We start from the raw sequence: 20,177 nt of genomic DNA on the forward strand, positions 1-20,177 counted from the left end.
GATGGAGCTTGAAAAAAGTTGTTAATAATAATAATAATATGATCATGTCTAGTTTAATAAAACAGGCAAGTGTAGCAGGTGCAGGCTCACAGCACTTTCAGATTAACAAATATGAAAATTACTTAATGTAATAAGCTTACCTGAACTGTTTTCCAGCCACCTTAATTTTTCATTCACATATTTATTGCCCCCATGCATGTTGACAGTAAACCATGTAATACACAGCCTTTTAATTCAACTGATTTTTCTATTAATAATTTAATAGACTTTTTGAAAATTCAAGATGTAGGCCTGTTTTTCTGAGCTCATGAACAACTGATTTTGTTATATGTACATTGTCCTCACAGGACACCCACAACAAAGGTGTGATTTCTAGAATATAATACTGTAGGTTAAACAAAAATTTGTTTTTAATGACAGCATCCTAAGAGCTGGGAATAGGATTTCTGTACTAGGACCCAGGTACACCACAGTCAGGATTACTGACCTGCTTTTAGATTAGGCTTGTGTTTTCAACTAGGTCATCATTTAATCTTTTCCTCTCCAGGTTTCGTTTAAAGGTGTAGAGCTGCTCCTTTACATGTATATTTCCCCCCCTAAAACACATGTATGTCAAAAAAGGGAAACAACTTAAATGAATAAAACACCCTCTGGATACATTTTAGCTAAAAATGAAACCTCTTTCCAACAACAAAAAGTAATAAACAACAATATTAAAAAAAAATAAAAATAAACAAAAGTTGAAGCTACTTTTCACTTGAACGGTTTCTTAATGCAATTGAATTTTTACATCCACACTTTAATTTAGTACCTTCCAGTGTTTTCCTTTTGCTTTTGTTTTCTGTTCCTTGAAATTCTCCTCCTATGGTTTTTGGGAAAAGCCTGTGAAGCTCCAGTTAGTTCCCACCCAAGTCTAAATAGCTGGAAGTTGGACTGCAATGAAATCTTCAGACTCACATTGTGTGAATGTGGATTGCAACTGACCCACATTAATAATAAATGCATCCATTAGTGAAAATTAAAAATTGGGCCAACCCAGTACATGGAAGTGATATTCTTTGGCTTATGCCACATTTTGTGACATAATGTCTCCTGCATGAGCTCTTTTCAGCTGTTATGCTTTTGTTCCCCCAAACAGCTTTTGTGACTCCCACAACCTTTTCTCCTAAACACAATTTATAGACCAACATGTAGAAAGATTGTGCTTTTTCACATAATTTAATGTACAAATTTTAAACTATGAGCCTCAGCGCAACATCAGGAGTGTTCATCAGGAAGGCCTTTAGTATTATAGACTCAGAAAATAAACGTCATGTGCTACTTATAGAGCCAAAGTAAGCAAGAGGAAATTTAAGTGTGCTGATTTTTCACAGATAAAAAATGCGTTTACCAGAAATACTGGCTTGCCTGCAAAATAAGTGTTAGCTTAACATCTAATCACACAGCAGTGTTTATTGTGTGTGGAGCTGCTCCTTGAGATAAACCCAAACAAGAGTCAGAATCCTGCTGACAAACACATTGAATATTTTTGTATTGTTTTTTTTTTTCTTTCTGGAATTTAATGAGGCCCACTGTTGGCCAAAAAATGGGGGAAATGTCAGTTAATATCCACAAACTGGCTTTATTAGGCATGCCTGTTCAACCGATCCTTAATGCAAATACATAATCAGCCAGTCATGTGGCATCACCTCAATGCATTTGAACCTGCAGATGTAGTCAAGATGTCCTGATAAAGAGGTGATTTAAGTGATGGTCTGGTTAGAAAAAGACAAAATATTGAGAGAGCAGCAGTTCTTTGGGTCATTTTCTTGCCAGAGGTCAGAATGAATGGCTGGTCTGCTTTGAGCTGAAAGGAAAGACTACAGGACCTCAAAAAACTACTTGTGAAAGCCATGGTATGCACAAGACAATCTGTGAATACATAACACATTGAATTTTGAAGCAGAAAGATTATAGCAGAAGCAATAGAGGCAGACCTCACCACATGCCACTCCTGTCAGCTAAGAAAATACAACTGATGCTACAGTTCACATGGTCTTGATCAGAATGTGATCTTGTGAGCTTGTTGATGAATCGGGCAAAACACACAGCTATAACAACCAGAGGCACCATAAGAAATAAGACAATAAGAATCAGGTGATAGTAGAGCAGAAACATATGAGAGCTGTGATCCAGGGGCAACACATCATGGCAGGTTGTGCGGTTGAGCTGAGGGAGCCAGTAACTCTGCTGGATGATGAGCTCTGGGATGATTGCGACACCAAACCCCCCCCACAGAGCCAGGCTCACCCAGGCAGCACACAGCCTCTTGGGCATACTTTTGTATATGAATGGGTACACAACAGCCAGGTAGCGCTCAATGCTGATGCAAGCCAGCGTCATGGCCGAGCAGCGGAGATTGCCGTAGAAACATGCCGTAACAACTCGACAAGCAGTCTCTCCGAGAACCCAGTGGTTTCCATGGAAATGGTAGTGAGCCTTAAAGAAGAGGGAGAGGAGGAGGAAGAGGTCGGAGACAGCCAGGCTGCAGTAGAGGATGGCAGAAGACACCTTTCTGATTTTAGTCACTAGCAAACACATGTTGGCTGGAATCCCAACTGTAACCACCAATGTGTAAATAATGGGGATGACTCGGGTGCTCAGAGAACCACCGAGGTACCCCACGGTGCTGTTGTTGAGCAAGTGCAGAGCTGGAGGGGAATAAGTTAGAAAGGAAGTCTGAGTCCCATTTTGGAAGGGCTGAATGTTAATCACTGGGGTTCCTTTAAATGTTCTGGGCATGGGAAAAGCAACCTCAGAGCTGTTTTTCTGCTCCCCCCACCTCGTTTTGGCTGCAAAAAAACAAAAAAAACCAACCAACACAAAAATGAAAATGCTGTTCATTCGAAATATAAATGATTTTCAAATATATTTGTACCAACATAGATTCCAAGCGTATTTGTATACAGTCTATGGACAATGCAACACAACTTGAAATGGTAATTTATGTACTTATATATTTTGTTAATAGAAAACTGTTCTCAGTGCCACGCTTGTTTTTTCTGTGATTGAAAAACCAAAGATGAATATGCATGACAGAAAACATAGAAATTTTTCAAACTGACACAAGGCAATGCTTGGCTGCACAAGCCAATGCTGCACAAGGCAATGCTTGACTAACTATTCAAAGCCATTCTATAATAAACCATTCAATGACAAAATCATGTGTTTTTATATTAATAATGAAACTGTGGAAATTTAACTGTCAATTTCCATGAAAAAACACTTAAATCTGCTCTTAAATTTTTATAAACTCCTCTTACCTTTTTTCAGCTGTGTACTGCTTATGCAGAGAGCAAAAACAAATAAAACAAGTATCTTCCCCATATTTTGTTTCTCTCTCCCTCGAATAGAAATGTGCAAATCTACATTTCTACACGTTCCTTCCAGTGGTGCATTTGTTTCAGCAATGTAATGCCAGTCTTTAGACTAATAACATCAAGAGATAATATCAACATCCTTTTACTCAAAATATCTCAAACTGAGACAAATATCAGCCACACCACTGCAGGAAGTCAAAACATTAATTTGTTCCTTCCATATGATAAAGGCTGTGCTTAAGTTATGTTTCAGTAACAGTCAGAGATATCTGGCACAAGAAATTTGTGACCAATGAAAATATTCATCCATCCTCTTTCGCTTATACTTGTCAGGGCTACAGAGGGCCTGGAGCCTATAATATGTAAGATATGACACATTTATCTGATATGACAAAACATAAAAGGACAAAAGGTTTATTTACAGCAAACTAATAATCATGATATATTAATATTTATGCAAAAGAATTTCATGATAAAGTTTATCAATACATGACCTGGTGTGACTAATTGTTCTAAAAGTTGGCCACTGCAGTGAATCAAACCACATAATGTTACAATAAAGGCATATTACAGTGCTGTGTAGAGGATTCAAGCTTTTTCTTTACATATTTCTTCCAAGTAGCCAGACTACCTTGTAAATATTTTTAAATGATCTTAATTGATAGTTCTCCAGAGTTTCTTTGGGCGCTGGCTGCTTCTTCACTCATTCCAACTCCATCTAACATTAGTTAGATTCCAAAGGGATCTAACTAATGTTTGAATATATTTTTCACTTTTACTTTTTAATGTCATGTTTATCATATCTTCCATTATAATTAATACATTACTGAATTTTAAAAATAAAAAAACATTTCTGACACTGACACTGAAAGTTAATTAATCATAGAATTAATGACAGTCAAGATAGTTGCCAAATTGAGAGTTTATATTCTATACTTTATAGTTTATATTCTCTCTCTTCACCACGATGGACCAGCACAGCATCTGGATCACTGCAGCCATGCCCCCAATCCATCTCTCAGTCTCTTGCTCCCTCTCCCCTCATCAGTGACCTTTCATTATTTTTTCTACCAGTAGGTGTATTAGTTTTTAAAGATTTCTAGAGATTGGACTGGAGTTAGCAGACTCTGTGTCTGGTGTAATAAAACAAACAGGACACAAATACTGTGTTAAGTATTTTTCTCAACTGTGCAACCAGTTCAGTTAAGTTTTGGCTGTTTATGTTTGTCTGCTGTGTGCAGCGGAGTCAGATGGAATATATTATATATATTTTATACCTCAGAAATTACTACCCCCAACTCAATACATGCACGCTCTTACTTCAGCACCCTCAACTTCCCAGGGAAGGCTCTGGCTCTGACTTCCAGGGATTTTTAGCAATATAATACCTTTCACCTCTTTCTGCAAAGGTTAAAATTTCCAGTACTACAGAATATAAAAGTCTATCTGCACTCTTCTACATAACAGTAGAAGAGAAGCTACTACTACTACTAGTAGTAGTATCCCTTGTTTACAAGGGGTTACCACAGTGGGTAGTTTTGCATATTTTATTTATCACATTTTTACACCAGATGTTAAAAAGGTGTAAACTACTACGCTATCATACAGCAGGTGTCATTTAAATCTTGTAAGCCTTTACTCTGCTGCCATGGAATTCTGTGTACTGTCACTAGAGGGCAAGGTGAGGAAAAATGTGCTGTTCACAGTCATGTGCTAAAACTGTATTGTGTCACAGTGGTTTTGGGGAAAAGTGCTTGCCAACTTCCTCTTTAGTTACTTGGTTAGTAAAAGTGTGGTATGATACAGTCAAAAAATAAAGAAACAGGAACACTTTCAAACACTGAAAATACTCAAATAAATCAGTACTCCAGTACTTTCCTTTGACATCAGTACTTTTGTCTGATCAAGGTCAACCTAGGAAATTAATTATTGTCAACAGAGTCTTGAAACAAGAAAGATGACATGACGTTAATGTGACTCTCTAAAAAATTATGCGATTGTGTTTTTGTCATCTTGATCCTATCTGTAATAGAAGAAAGGATATTTCTTCAAGGTACTTGTAGATATATGCTTGCCAGCAGGAACATGCTAAACTTGATTTAACTCTGTCTTTTTTTTAGTGTTAAAGCGAAATGAGTGGGGGTGGGGGCACTTCCTTTTTCACTTTTCTCTAATTTTCTTTTAAATCAGTGGACCAATGCTCTTTCTAGAAAAAGAAAATATTTTGTCCAATTGCAAAGAAGAAATGTGCCTATTTTTCAGTTGAATGATGTCTGACATTTTGCTGTTGTGTTCTCTGTCAGATCTCATACTCAGCTCTTTTCTTATGTTTGCTGCTTCCTGTTTTCTAGTGGCAAATATTGTATTTTACTTAGTAGTTTAGTTTAGTTCAGCAGATTGCAAGTCTAAAAAAAAAAGTTCCTCTTTCTGTAATCTTTTCAAGCGGAAATATTCTATATCTAAGTACTATTTTTGGATTTCACAGCTCTAGATCAACAGATGCTAAAATCTGATATATGTGTCTCTCTCTGCAGTTGACATTGAAGTTATCAGACACAAATTCTCCTTATAAGAATAAGGAGAGTAGATAAGCAGTCAGATTGTGTTCAGCAGCAAGTGTGTGGATCCCTGTGAACCACCTTAGACACAGATCAGTTCTCATATAATACCCTCTAATGATCTTTAGCATCTTTTAGTTACCACTCTCTTATTTACATATAGTTGATTTGACAGAGTATTGCAACAGATAGTCTTCCTGACACAGCTGTCAATGCATTAATGGCTCCTCCCATACTCAAATAATAATCATAACAACAGTTGCTTCAATGTGCTTTATATTGTAAGGTAAAGACCCTACAATAATACAAAGAAAACAGAAAACTTGTCAGAAAAATTCCCTTATGAAGTTAGACACACAGTAATGTGTCCCAACGTGTTTATTTACTTGCAAGGAAGCAATAGCATACACAGTGAATGTCTATGTGAGTAAGAGGAGAGGATACCACACTACTAAGCGATACTGAGTGGCTGTTGGACCTGGCTTTCCTAGTGGACGTGACTGAAAGAATTAACCAGCTGAACTAGCAGTTGCATGGCAGAGACAAAACAGTGTTTGAAATGATCAGTTCTGTGAAGGCGTTCACAGCTAAATTCTCTTTTTTATATCCAGCAGATAAATAAAAGACTTAAGCACTTCATCTTAGTTGCAAAGATACTGGAGTCCCATTCAGGAGCAGAAAAGGTGTTTAATGGACACAGATTCTGTGAACTGGTGTCCAAGCTGGGACAGGAGTTTTTCAGACAGATTCTATGGCTTTGAGAAACTGGAGCCCTCTGTGACATTTATCCCTAGATGTTGACATTAGTCAGTTGTCAGGGCAGATGGCTGAGCTTCTCAGTGTTGGTCCTTTGGAGATGGAGATCATAAATCTCCAAAATGATGTCAAGCTTAAATTTCAGCAGCATTCTCAGCATTTCTGGAGTTTGGTAGAGCCAGACAACTCTAACAATCTTAAGTGGATACACTCCTACATGAAGCTCTCTGGTTGAATCTATGCAGTGCCAGTCTTCTCACTGACAGAAACTGTGCAGCTCATGAACATTATAAAAAGATGGTGGATTTATGAGCTCAGAAATTTGTAGTTTGTTGTTTATTTGTTTGGACAAAACATGAATTTAGAGAAGTTCAAGTCCTTCAAATATGCTGAATCACATGCTGTTGAATCTTATTTGATTATCTGAGTTTTACACATTTTCTTGTTCTTGTTCATGTTCATGTTCACTTGCACCATTCATTATTCATTATTGGGTACTGTGCATAGAATTTAAGTTGAAAAATAAATTTAATAAATTTTGGAATAAGGCTGTAACATGACAAAATCTGGAACAAATGAAATGCTATGACTCCTTTAAAGATACACATTAAAAGCATCAAGTGCAAGAACCCTCGTGTTGCATAGGCTGGCATGAACATGCTATTTGTTCAAAGGCGCTGATGTGTTGTAATGACTTACATGAATATACTCAATTTCTAATTCAGCTCAAAGAAGTAAACACCAACAGTTACATTTCTTCCGATATATATATTTTTTATATGGTCTGTATTTCTCAGAACTAGATTAAAGTAAATATCTGAGTATTTGCACATAAAATTGTTATGGGTGAATTCATTAAAAAAACAGTAATACAGTATACACTTGCCAACAGAAAGAAAAACAAATGCTAAAGTCTTCGACAGTAAGACATTTGTTTCAGCTGTTACAGGCGCTAAAAAAACAGAAAGCAGGATGTCTGCCAGTGACATTGCTCTGGAGCTAATCTCCCACAGTCTGTATCCTGCCTCCTTCTATTTGCACGAATGAACTTTTGTTAGTTTAGAAACTCCCCAAGCCTTGCAGGCTACTGGAACAACATGTCCTCTACTGTGCATACCAAACTGTACTTTTTCTCACAACAAAAATGTACAGGAAAACAGTTCCTGGCAGCCATTAACCCAGAGAAATATACTGCCAGTCCTAGAGCCTTATAGTATCATTTTTATTGTTCTCCTACACTGTCACAGCACTCATTGTTTGAAGAAATAAAAAAGTATTTGAAAGCATAATGCTTCCTTCCTGCCCAACACTAAAGCAGCAGCTAACTTGGGGAGTGTCAAGAGAGCAAAGTGATGCATTTAGCAGTTCAAAAAGTAGAAATTCATTTCAGAAGATATCCTCATACAAAAAATCCTATACTAATGCACTAACACTAATGCGCTACCTAAAGTATATTAATCATCCTTCGGGGGATATAATCATATTCTGCAATGCTGTGTTGAACTAACTAACATAGCTTCCTTGGGACTTCATCATGTTTCATCATGGACCCTGAGTTAAGTGGTTTTGTGGTATCGTGTATGTAGAAGTTTCTAGATAACATCAAAAAAATAATCAACTTCAAATTCTGCTTCTTCTTGGTGAAAATCAAATGTTATGTGTCTTCAATACATTTTGTGTAAATACTGTGACTTTCATTTTGCCAACCAATTTTCTGCTACTAGTTATTATTTGTTATTTATATATGTTAAAGAATGGCCAAGTCACCAGTCATTCTGAGGAAGTCATGAGAAAGTTCAGTTTACAGCATTGTGATTACAACATACGGAATTCACCAGAATACACACTTACTGCCAGTATTGCTCAGTTTTTTGCCCCACACCAAGAACTGAAGGCTTGACTATGAAAACTTTAACACGATCAGTACCTTGTGAATCATGACTGAAATACCTTCGGTTTTGCATCAATTAATCGTCATGCACTAAGGCATACAAGAGGAATACAATAAATATAAAAAAAGCTTTAACTATCTATATGCACACCTACTTCTTTCCATGTAATTTAAAACTCACAGAGAAAGCAGTTAGCACATTTCTTCAGCAGAGGTTGAGGTAAACTATTGCAGGATCACAGCATAGATAGATAATTAATTAGATATTTAGAACATCCAAAATCCAAGAGAATGCACACGTATTCCAAAACTCCTTGGTTTTCAAGCAGACTCCAGAATCGCAGTCTTGACTATGAAGAAGACATGAACATGATTAATAACACATGAATCATGATTGGTCTCATGCAAGAAATATTATTGCTGCAGGCACCGGCTGTTTTACTTTGAAAAAAACCTCAAATCTCAACAGGACAAAATCATGCTTGATGTCTATATTGATATGAACCAGGAAATAGGTGGCATTGGATGGAGTTTTCACTCCTGGACTAAGGCTGGAGATTTAGAGGGGCTACTGGCAGGCAGGCGGGGATTCCAGGTTATTTTTTATTTTTGTCAGGAAGTCCTAATGAAGAAAATAATGTAGGCTATAATTGCTGAGCTTTTCTGGTATAGATAGGTGATATATATGGACTATATGACAGCCCGGGTTCAAGTCCGACCCATGGCCATTTGCCACGTCTTCCCCTCTCTCTTTCCTCCACTTTCCTGTCAGTCTTCACTGTCCCTATCAAAAATAAAGCCATAAAAAGGCCCTGCAAAAATAAACAAATAAATAGATATACTTCCTGCTTTCCAGTCTTTATTCTCAAGTACTTTGGGTGGGTCTTTATAGTTGTGCAAGATATGCACCTTCAGCAAGAAAGCAAATTTATTTATCCCAAAATGTTAAACTATTGCTTTAGGTAACATACACCAATGCAAAAACTGCAGATACTATAGATTTTATGTTTATATATGTAAGAATGTTTAAATAAGAAACAAGTCATTGTGACCAATATTTCTGGGAGGAAATGGGGTTGCCTCTCTGAGTTTGAGTGAATATAAAAGCATGAAAGCAAAAACCCAAAGCAAAAAGCAAGGAGAAAAAGTCAATCCCTACTTCCGATCCCTCCCTCAGGAAGTCTCTTTTCATCTTACACAGACAAAGTAATCAGCACATTTCAAGGCAAAGATGCCTTTCATTTTGGTGGTTTTAAATACTGTCCTCTGTTCTCATCCCAGCACTTTATAAATATAGATTTTTATGAAGCAGATACATGAATATAAAAACTCCCATTACTTTAACTTGTATGATTGGTTATTGTATTGGTTGTCTCTTGGTCATTTTCACCAGTGGGAAGTGCCATCATCATGTAATTTCCTGGAAAGACAGGCAATTGCAATCTGGATAAACAGTTTACATAGGCAAGTAAACAAAAATGTACGGTCACAGAGACAAAAAAAGGAAAAAATGTGGAGAGCAATTTGCTACCGGGAACAGAGAATGTAAAGGCACATTTATAATTTTATAATTATGTCTAAAAAAGTAATGGCAACATCTTATCTCATCACAAAGGGTTAAAAAAAATAGAAAGAAGGAAAGGGGAAAAAGTTTGGCTTTTGTTGTCTGAAAATATATTTGCTCCAAAATTAATGATCCTACAGAGCTTTCCATTTGCCTTCTGTCACAAACAAAGGAAGCAGTTAAGAGTCTGCAGGGATAAGTTAAACCACTTCAAACAAAGTTGTTTATTCCAAAACATTTTCCCAGAAGTTAATACTTTGAAATGTGCTGCTGGATGTTCACATCACAAGAACAGAAAATCTCAGCTTTTTCATATTTGGCTAGAAAGAAAGAAAGAAAAAAAGAACAGATCAGTTTAAAGTGGTGATAAATAAATTGCTGTTGTTGTGCCTTCACTACTAGGTTACTGTGGTTCATTATCATTGTTTCTTATTACTCATCAAATAGAATGCAGCTCTCAGGCAGAGTTCAATGTGCTGTCCGAAAAAAGGACACAACTTTCTGCAGTGTTAGTCACGCTTCCTGGGTTGAGAGGAGAGTTTATGTGGCTCATCTAACTTCACTGTCTAAAGAAAACAAACAAACAAAAAAGCCCACACTGCTTTAATGTGCCATTTGAAACACATTGTGACTTTTTCTTTGAAATATGCTAAGTTATAAGCCCTTTCTCAGTCGAATTTTGTTTTTCATGGTGTGTTAAAACAAACGACAAGACAGGTAAAAGGTTTCATTTGATAATTTTAAAAAATTGTTTGTTTGTTTGTTTTTTCTTAAAATAGACAAAATCTATGAACTGCTTTCTAACCGTTTACATCATTAAAACGGTCCTAATTTGTTGACGAGGTTTGGGGGGTCGATGCTACTCGCATGTCTTTGATTAGATCTTGACCTTGCTGTGACTGGAAAGGTGACATCACACCACAAGAATGTGTCTGAGTGCAGACCTCTCTGATTGGTGGAGGGGTGCGATAGGATCTGACCAGCCGAAATTTGGGCGTAAACAAGCCACATTTGACGTGCTCCTGTAGAAGAGCGACAGCAGAGGGACCCTGGGTAGACTGGGAACGTGTACGGAGAGTATTAACGTCGCACATTTCATCAATTTATTCTCGTTTAGTGGTTTTATTTTTCACCGGTGAGCAGAATGCTTCCGATGTCTCTGTTAGTTTCTCTGTGCCTTGCGTCGTGTTTCGGTGCTGCCTACGCAAGAGAAAACGCAAGTAAGAAAACTTTCTACTTTGTTTAAAACTCTGGCTTTCCCTGCACACTGTTTAAAACTTTCACTGGGAATGTTATGTGTTGATTTAGCTACATTTAGTCGGCATAAAATTGATGGTTTTCTTTTTTTTATTTTAAAGTCATTGAGGAAGTGTTTTCCCTTCCAAGCAGAAATAATAAAACAGTAGCAAATAAGAGTACTTTTTAAGTTTTTAACGAATGATTTAATTAGCGATTTTAAATTTGGTAAGTATTGTTAAAATTGAAATTGATGTTTTTTTTTTTTTTTAAATGGACAAAACCGATCTTAAGGTAATTAGATTAATTAGAAATGTATAATCTGGAACTAGTAAAATGTAGTATATGTTTGTTTGTTAAAGTGTTTAATACCAAATGAAGATTGTAATCTTCCTGTTGGATTAGCCAAAACTTTACCATTTCTTGTACCTTTGATCGGACTGACCCCCCCCCCCCCCCCCCTCTCTCTCTCCAGCTGCTCCACGCGGAAGGGGCTTTTTGTATGACTTACGCCAGTCAGTGACGGATGAACCAATAGATTATGATGAAAACGGCACATTAAATCGTTCTTCAAATGGTACCAAAGACAGAAAAGGACTTTCGGAACAGGCCCTGATGTTTCTAACTGGCCCTGTGTCCACCATCCTTTTACCTTCCTTCTACACGCTGGTCTGCTCCATCAGTGTGCCAATAAACTTCTGTGCTCTGCTGGCCTTTGCTCGGGGGATCCGTCCTAAGAAGCCAGCTGCAATCTATATGCTGAACCTGGCCTTAGCCGATCTTCTCTTTGCACTGATGCTCCCCTTCAAGATCTCCTATCACTTTGAAGGCAACAACTGGAAATTTGGCCCGTCCATGTGCCGTGTGGTCATTGCTGCCTTTTACTGGAACATGTATTGTTCTGTTCTTCTCATAGCTTGCATCAGTGTGGACCGTCTGCTTGCTGTAGTTTATCCCATTGACTCTCTGGCTTGGAGGAGGCCAAGGAACACAATCATAGCCTGCATAACCATGTGGGTGTTATCCTTTGCTGGCTCTGTGCCTCTTGTTACATCGGACCAGACTTTTCACATCAGTGAGTTGAACATCACCACCTGCCATGATGTCCACTCAACAGCTAAGATCGTCTGGTTAAAGACATACTTCCTCACGCTCTGCTGCCTCCTCTTCTTCCTGCCTCTGCTCATCACAGTGGTGTCCTACACTCGAGTCATCTGGTCGCTGAGCAAACTCCAAAAAAGGCTCCCTGGAAGCTCACACAAAAGGAAAAGAGCAATAGTGATGGTTTTGACAGTGCTGTTGATATTTGTCCTGTGTTTCATGCCCACAAACTGTCTGCTGCTCACACACTACCTGCAGTTTACAACAGAGAAGAGCCAGGAGGCACCTGATGGCTCTTACGCACTCTATCTGGTGTTTCTGTGTTTGGGAAGTCTGAACTGCCTCCTAGATCCCCTGCTCTACTACTTTGGATCCTCCCAGTGCCAGAGACAACTCTCCAACGTGCTCAAGTGTCATAAGGTTACAAAGAGAAATGATATTAGTAATTCATTACCTACTTCATGCAGGTCCAGCACCAGACCAATGCTGAAATCCAGCTGTACAGAAAGTTCAAAAATAAACTCTTCAATTAAAGTGGATTCTTTCCAAGAAAACCTTGACAGCCAATATAAGAAACTACTCATCTAACTCTCACTGAGCTGACATTTTAATTGAATCCTTAAATGTGATTTTTTTTTTTCTTTTTTTTTTTTAGTTATGAAACAACAATTTAAGCCTATATATAGGGTTTAGCTTTGTTTGGATTCCTAATTATGCCTTTTGAAAAATGAAGGGAGTTCAGATAAGACTTTGCTTTGAAATACTATTATTTTATGCACCCTATATATATATATATATATATATATATATATATATATATATATATATATATATATATATATATATATATATATATATATATATATATATAAGGCTCACTGTTCTGTATTAAGTATTGGTTTTATTTTAAGTATTATTCAGTCCTTTTTTTTTTTAAACTGTTTGCTAGGCTTGTTTTAAAGTGCTTATATATATAACCAGTGAAAAGCAGTTACTTATGACTTTTTGTTTTTGCTACATATACCAGTTTTATTTTTTTTGGCAACATTTTGTCACTGAATAAATATTTTGATTTTGATTCACACTACAAGCATGTCTCAATGTCATCTATAATTTACAGCGCCCCCCCCCCTAAAAAAAAAATGTTGTCCTTAATAGTTTGTTTCATGCTTCCCTCTGTTGGTGAGAGTGTGTATTGATGAATTTCTTATGAAAGTGTCACTTCATCCTACTGCACCAATGTCCTTTTCTCTCCAGTAGGCAGTTCTATATTGCTATGCTTATCCAAGATTGGACCAACACCACCTTCACTTCTAGTGAGGCACTTACATCTTTTTTTTTTATTATTTATTTATTTTTTTGCCTGTCCCGTTTGGCTCTTTTGCCATCAGAATTATTGTCTAAAGGCGAAGAAAGATGCCCAACGGATTTACTTTACCAAATGGACCATCCCAGCCTTGCCGTAATGGTCCATTTGATTCACCTTTTATTGTTTATTTTATTTTATTTTCACTTGTTAAATACGGGACAGACTTGACTGGGGAAAAGAAAGGGGAGAAAGAAAGGGAAAGAAAAACAGTGGGGAAGAGGGACGGAGATAAAGGGCAAAAAACAAAAAACAACAAAATAAGCAGACAAAAAATACATATATCAATCACCTGGATCACCTGTTGAGAAAGAAAAAAGAGAAAACAAGCAGAAGAAAAAAAAGAGCAATATAATAACAACTTCATGTAATGATCTGCTAGAGGGTGTGGGGGGCCACAGCCCTGTCCTCCAGGGCATGAAGCAGGTATGGAGGAGATCAAAACTCCAGACATCCAGAGGCCCTCAGAACACAAGAGACCAAGGAAGACCAACAGAGGGGCAGCCGCGCCACTATCCCAGAAAGAGCTGAGGAGAGCCCCAGATGAGGGGTCACTCAGCAGCTGCGGAGCAGAAGCCAGGGGGTTTGCAGTGACGTGCCCCTGAGCTCCGCCGGCAGCCAGCTGTGCCAGAGTGGCCGAGAGGCCGAGGGCACCCCACCCCCGAAGTGGCCTGAGCGAGCCCCAGGCTCCAGGCCCCGACAAGCAGCCACCAAGGAGTGAGCCGGTGGGTACCCGGATGCCCATCCCCAGACACAAAGAACCACCAATGCACCGATGTCTGAGGGCGTCTGCCACTGGCAGGAGAAGTGGTGGGGGGAGATAGGCCTCCATACCTTGGAGGGCCTGAGATGTCCCTAGAGAGGTGGCGTCTGATACCCGACCTGACATATAGACACAGACAAACAGGCACACACAGATACAAACATCCATTCCCACCTTCATGCTCTCATATGCAATTACTCAACACTCACCCAACGTGGAGACAGACATAAATAGACACTGTACACACAATCACACTCCCCAAGCGTACTCAAAGCCCCAGGTCTAGGTACCCTTGCCCCCGGAGGGGGAAACTGCACCCAGACCCAGGTGGTGTTACCCTTTTCCCTGGGGTGGAGAGAAGCAGACGGCCCCGGCTCGGCAGCAGCAGGGAGGCCCCACATTCCAGACCCCAGTCGGACGGCCAACTCCTCCTCCCAGCCCCCCCGCTCCAACAGGCTGCAGAGAACGGGCGTGTGTAAAGACTCCAAACCTCCCTCCACCCGCTCATATGTAGTGTTGATGCATGTGTGTTCTAAGGTGCATTTAAAACCCAGGAGGGCAGGGAGCTACCTGCCAGAGAGCAGCAGGTAAGCGCATAGCCCCTCCTGATAGCCCTCAATGTCTACATGCATTTAAAATTGAGAGGTGGGCAACGACGCCAGGGGTGAGGTTGTACACCCTGATGGTCTTTTGGATTCCGTGTAGCGTGCCCACCCCCAAGATCCTATATGTATGTGTTATGAGAGTGTGAGTAATGTGAATGTCTAAGTTGTGGGATAAAATTGAGGCACCGGCAGCCAGAATGGGACAGAGGGGGGGATGCCTCCCCTGGCACTTACATCTTGTATTTAGTCATGTGTAAGGATTAATTTCGATACATATTTATGAATTGGTCAGTGCAATATAAGAAATTCGTGAATTATCACACACTGAATCATGGAATTTCCACCTTGAAGTGTCCTAAATTGTTCTGCAATGTCATAAAACTCATAACTCAGTGGCTGGAATCAAAATGTCTAGAATTTTTGCCTTACCTTTCATTCAGAGGTGCAGGTGGATGTAGCCGAATATTTAAAACAAAACAAGAAATAGCGGCTATTGCTGATAGATTTACTGGTCAAAGTGGACATTTAAACAGAGATGCCAGTTTCCATTATCGGCATGACATGTATAATTTTGAAGTGATGAGTACAATTATCCACAACCCACAGGAACTATCACTCACCTACTGTTTTCCTATAAAATACAGTTCTGAGTAACCCCTTTATATTCTTTATATTTTCCTAGTAAAATGGGAAATATGTGTAAAGAAGCATGAAAATATATAAAATATAAATATTTTATAATTTTATAAATTATAAAATATATATAAGGCAGAACAGATTTGAAGGACAGTCCACAGCTCTTCTTTTGCTGCCTTTTGTTTTAGTATGCTTTAAATGTATTGGCAATATATTTGGGATAATTACCATGCTGAAAAATAAATCAATTGCCAATCAGATACTTCCCAGATGGTATTGTATGAATGGGACTGCGTTCATAATTCAATCAATGTTTGACAAGATCCCCAACACGACTGGCTAAAATGCAGCCACAAACTATGTATTGACAAAAACCTTCTGACTTTTAGTCTAGTTTGTGTGTAATCTGGCATACTTCAACCTTTTCTCCCTGTTTCCCTAAGAATGGCTTCTTGACAGCCACCCTGAGTAGTTTCAAGGAAATGGGTGCAATGAATGCACTGAAAATGGAAAGAGAGAAAAAAGCAGCCAATGTCCATAGTTCTGCAGAAGGTCAGAAGAACTATAAACTATATTAACTATAAAAAAATCTGGCTCCTTAAAACCAAAATTTATAGAAATGAGGACTTACTCAGGACTTTTTGCAAAGTACTGTAATTTCACAACGATCAGATCTATGAGAAGAATTTTATTCCCCATAAGGGAAAATAGCAAACTAATATAAAGACAAAAAAGTCCCAGGTGTCATGTATTTACACTGGCATTTCTTCTTTTGTCTGTTTTGAAGTGCACTTCTCATACCAGCATGATACAAGTGCAAACCTCCTAGAAGCAGATGCGTGGGAATAAAAAAAAGTCCCCTTACTTTATGCACTTACAGAGCAGTTTATTAATTCATGATCTAAATCTTCAATCTTTTCAAATACCAAAGGTACTCCACTGGACTGAGATCTGGTGACTGAAGGCCATTTGAGTCAAGTTAACTCACTGTCATTTTTAAGAAGCCATTTTGCAACATAGTGCTTTGTCCTACTGGAAGGCACCATCAAAAGATACACCAGCAGGTACACTGTCATCATAAAGGGATGGACATGGTTAGCAGAAACACTGAGGTAGGCTGTGGTGTTTAAATGGTGCCCAATTGGTACTAAGGGGCCCAATGTGTGCCAAGAAACTATTGCTCACAATATTACAATTGTTGATACAGGGCAGAATGGATCCATGCTTTCATTTTGTTGTTGCAAACATATTTTACAATACTTAGGCCAGGAAGAGGTGCAGAGAAGTGAAGCCTCTCAGTCATTGGTATCTCCAGCGTCTCTCTTTCCTTTTTCCTGATGTTGCTATCTCTCTGTAAAGCTACATTTACCATGGCCTCTGCTTGTCCACTACTACTATGTCCGGTTGGTTAAGCATCACTAGTTTGTCTATCTGTATCTGGAAGTCCCACAGGATCTTAGCTTGGTCATTCTCAACCACCCAAGGCATGTTCCGTGTTCCATTTTTACCTCCGGACTTCCAGGCCATACTGGGCACAGATGTTCCTGTCCTATACTATGCCGGCCACTTGGTTATGGCCTTCCATGTGTTTCCTGCCTGCTAGCATCTTGCAACAATACTGTTATGTGATGGTTTCTCTCAGAGGCATCTTTACACAGCCTGCACCTGAGGTCTTGCCTGGTGTGCTAGACCCCAGCCTCTATGGATCTTGTGCTCAGAGCTTGTTCCTGTGCTGTCATGATTAGTGCCTCTGGACTGTCTTTCAGTCCACCCACTGGTAGGATTTCTGGATGTCAGTCTTTCTTCTATCTGCTGGTGGTACATACTGTGTAGAGGATTGTTCTTCCATGATCGTTCTTCCCCTTGCTTCTTATAAACAGGAGGAAATGTATGTATGTGTTCATGGCACTGGACGGTGAGTAGTATTAGACTGACCTTCAATCGGTGATGGAAACACTGAGGTGGAGTGATGTTGGGGTGTATTTGCTTTATTTTGTACAGGGTGGGCCATTTATATGGATACACCGTAATAAAATGGGAATGGTTGGTGAAATTAAAGTCCTGTTTGTGGCACATTAGTATATGTGAGGGGGTAAACTCCTCAAGATGGGTGGTGACCATGGTGGCCATTTAGAAGTCGGCCATCTTGGATACAACTTTTGTTTTTTTCAATAGGAAGAGGGCCATGTGACACATCAAACTTATTGGTAATGTCACAAGAAAAACAATGGTGTGCTTGGTTTCAACGTAACTTTTTTCTTTCATGAGTTATTTACAAGTTTCTGACCACTTATAAAATGTGTTGAATGTGCTGCCCATTGTGTTGGATTGTCAATGCAACCTCTTCTCCCACTCTTCACACACTGATAGCAACACTGCAGGAGAAATGCCAGCACAGGCATCCAGTATCCGTAGTTTCAGGTGCTGCACATCTCGTATCTTCACACCATAGACAATTGCCTTCAGATGACCCCAAAGATAAAAGTCTAAGGGGGTCAGATCGGGAGACCTTGGGGGCCATTCAACTGGCCCACGACGACCAATCCACTTTCCAGGAAACTGTTCATCTAGGAATGGTCGGACCTGGCACCCATAATGTGGTGGTGCACCATCTTGCTGGAAAAACTCAGGGAACGTGCCAGCTTCAGTGCATAAAGAGGGAAACACATCATCATGTAGCAATTTCAAATATCCAGTGGCCTTGAGGTTTCCATTGATGAAGAATGGACCCACTATCATTGTACCCAATATACCACACCAAACCATCACTTTTGTTGTTCCAACAGTCTTGGAGGGATCCATCCAATGTGGGTTGGTGTCAGACCAATAGCGGTGGTTTTGTTTGTTAACTTCACCATGGGAAGCATGGGAGATGGGTGGTCTCGTAGGGTGTCTTGCATTGAAATCTGCTGCAATGACCCGGTTACTGCATTCACCAGATATCAACACAATTTCAATCCGCTCCTCACGTGTTAACCTCTTCGACATGTCAATGGCTGTGAACAAAGAGAAACTTGTAAATAACTCATTAAAGAATAAAGTTACGTTGAAACCAAGCACACCATTGTTTTTCTTGTGACATTACCAATAAGTTTGATGTGTCACATGGCCCTCTTCCTATTGAAAAAACAAAAGTTGTATCCAAGATGGCCGACTTCTAAATGGCCACCATGGTCACCACCCATTTTGAGGAGTTTGCCCCCTCACATATACTAATGTGCCACAAACAGGACTTTAATATCACCAACCATTCCTATTTTATTACGGTGTATCCATATAAATGGCCCACCCTGTATTATAATTCCTTTTTGCTTTTCTTTTTCCTGACTTTTCCTTTTTATATTGTTTATATGATTGAAATAAATTGAAAAATCAAAGGAACACAGCCTGCGTAACCATATGGATATTATGGCCATGATACCGTGAGCATACCTGATCTCCGCTGATTTTGGAAGCTAAGCAAGGTTGTGCCTGGTTAGTACATCTTTGGGAGTTCACCTGGTAATAGCTCAAAAGGCCTGTGAGGCCTTCAGATGACTATTGGTGATAGTCATCTGAATGACAGAGACCAATCCTGAAATCCAGCTGTACAGAAATGTCAGAAATAAACAATACATTTTTCTAAAGTGGACCCAGCAACACTGTCTGTGCTATTCTCTCCAACAAGTAGTGCAACATTACTATCAACAACAGGAGAGTCAGTTAAGGCTCTTATTTCTGTGCTGGGTTATAAGTAATAACAATTAATACCTATTTATAATTTTGATGGTCAAATACAGGGGAAACAAAGCGAAAAACAAGGAAACCACACTGGAAGTTGGGATCACATCTGTTAAGGTAAACTAGGGGACTCAAGCGCGGGACTCTGTTGACAGGAATGGGGAAAAACACTCTCACTCCTCTTCTGTCACACACAACGCTTTACCAGCCACTCTCCTCTCACTCACACTCAAGTATCCACAAGGAACAGGAACAGGTTGTCTATACACAAAGAGAAGGTGAATTAGAACAAATGCACAATCCACGAGACCTATGCAAGCAGTCTGTAAGCCAGGGTTTCACTGACATGAGTCAAACAAAAATCCAGCAATGAGTAGCCTCGCTTCTTCCCTTTACAGTTTTTTTTACAGCCTCTAGGACACATTTCCCAATACTTAGGTCACTTTTGCAAAACTCTTCACACAATTCTCCTAACTGACCCTCAGCTTGGCAAAGCAGTTCATTTCACATTCAAAATGCACTACAACTACCAAAACACTTTATTCAGGTCTCAAATAAACTCATTCGTCCAGAACACTAGCAAAGGTTGACAGCCGACAAACACACTTTGTCACCAACAAAA

General features: G+C 39.2%; 2 protein-coding genes across 2 annotated transcripts; one reads left to right on the forward strand and one right to left on the reverse strand.

Annotated features, from left to right (window-relative positions):
- Window positions 1-1,977: 1,977 nt before the first annotated feature.
- On the reverse strand, window positions 1,978-2,848 carry LOC109202970 (proteinase-activated receptor 3-like). Its single transcript, XM_019361977.1, has one exon. The coding sequence runs from the start codon at window positions 2,779-2,781 to the stop codon at window positions 1,978-1,980; it is 804 nt and encodes a 267-aa protein (XP_019217522.1). The 5' UTR covers window positions 2,782-2,848.
- An 8,255-nt stretch (window positions 2,849-11,103) lies between these two features.
- LOC100702757 (proteinase-activated receptor 1) lies at window positions 11,104-13,258 on the forward strand. Its single transcript, XM_025909321.1, has 2 exons — window positions 11,104-11,348; window positions 11,840-13,258. Exons 1-2 carry the CDS (start codon window positions 11,273-11,275, stop codon window positions 13,051-13,053), a joined length of 1,290 nt encoding a protein of 429 aa, XP_025765106.1. The 5' UTR covers window positions 11,104-11,272; the 3' UTR covers window positions 13,054-13,258.
- Window positions 13,259-20,177: the final 6,919 nt, after the last annotated feature.

The sequence above is a fragment of the Oreochromis niloticus genome, linkage group LG7, assembly GCF_001858045.2.
Source record: "Oreochromis niloticus isolate F11D_XX linkage group LG7, O_niloticus_UMD_NMBU, whole genome shotgun sequence".
NCBI classification, from domain to species: Eukaryota; Metazoa; Chordata; class Actinopteri; order Cichliformes; family Cichlidae; genus Oreochromis; species Oreochromis niloticus.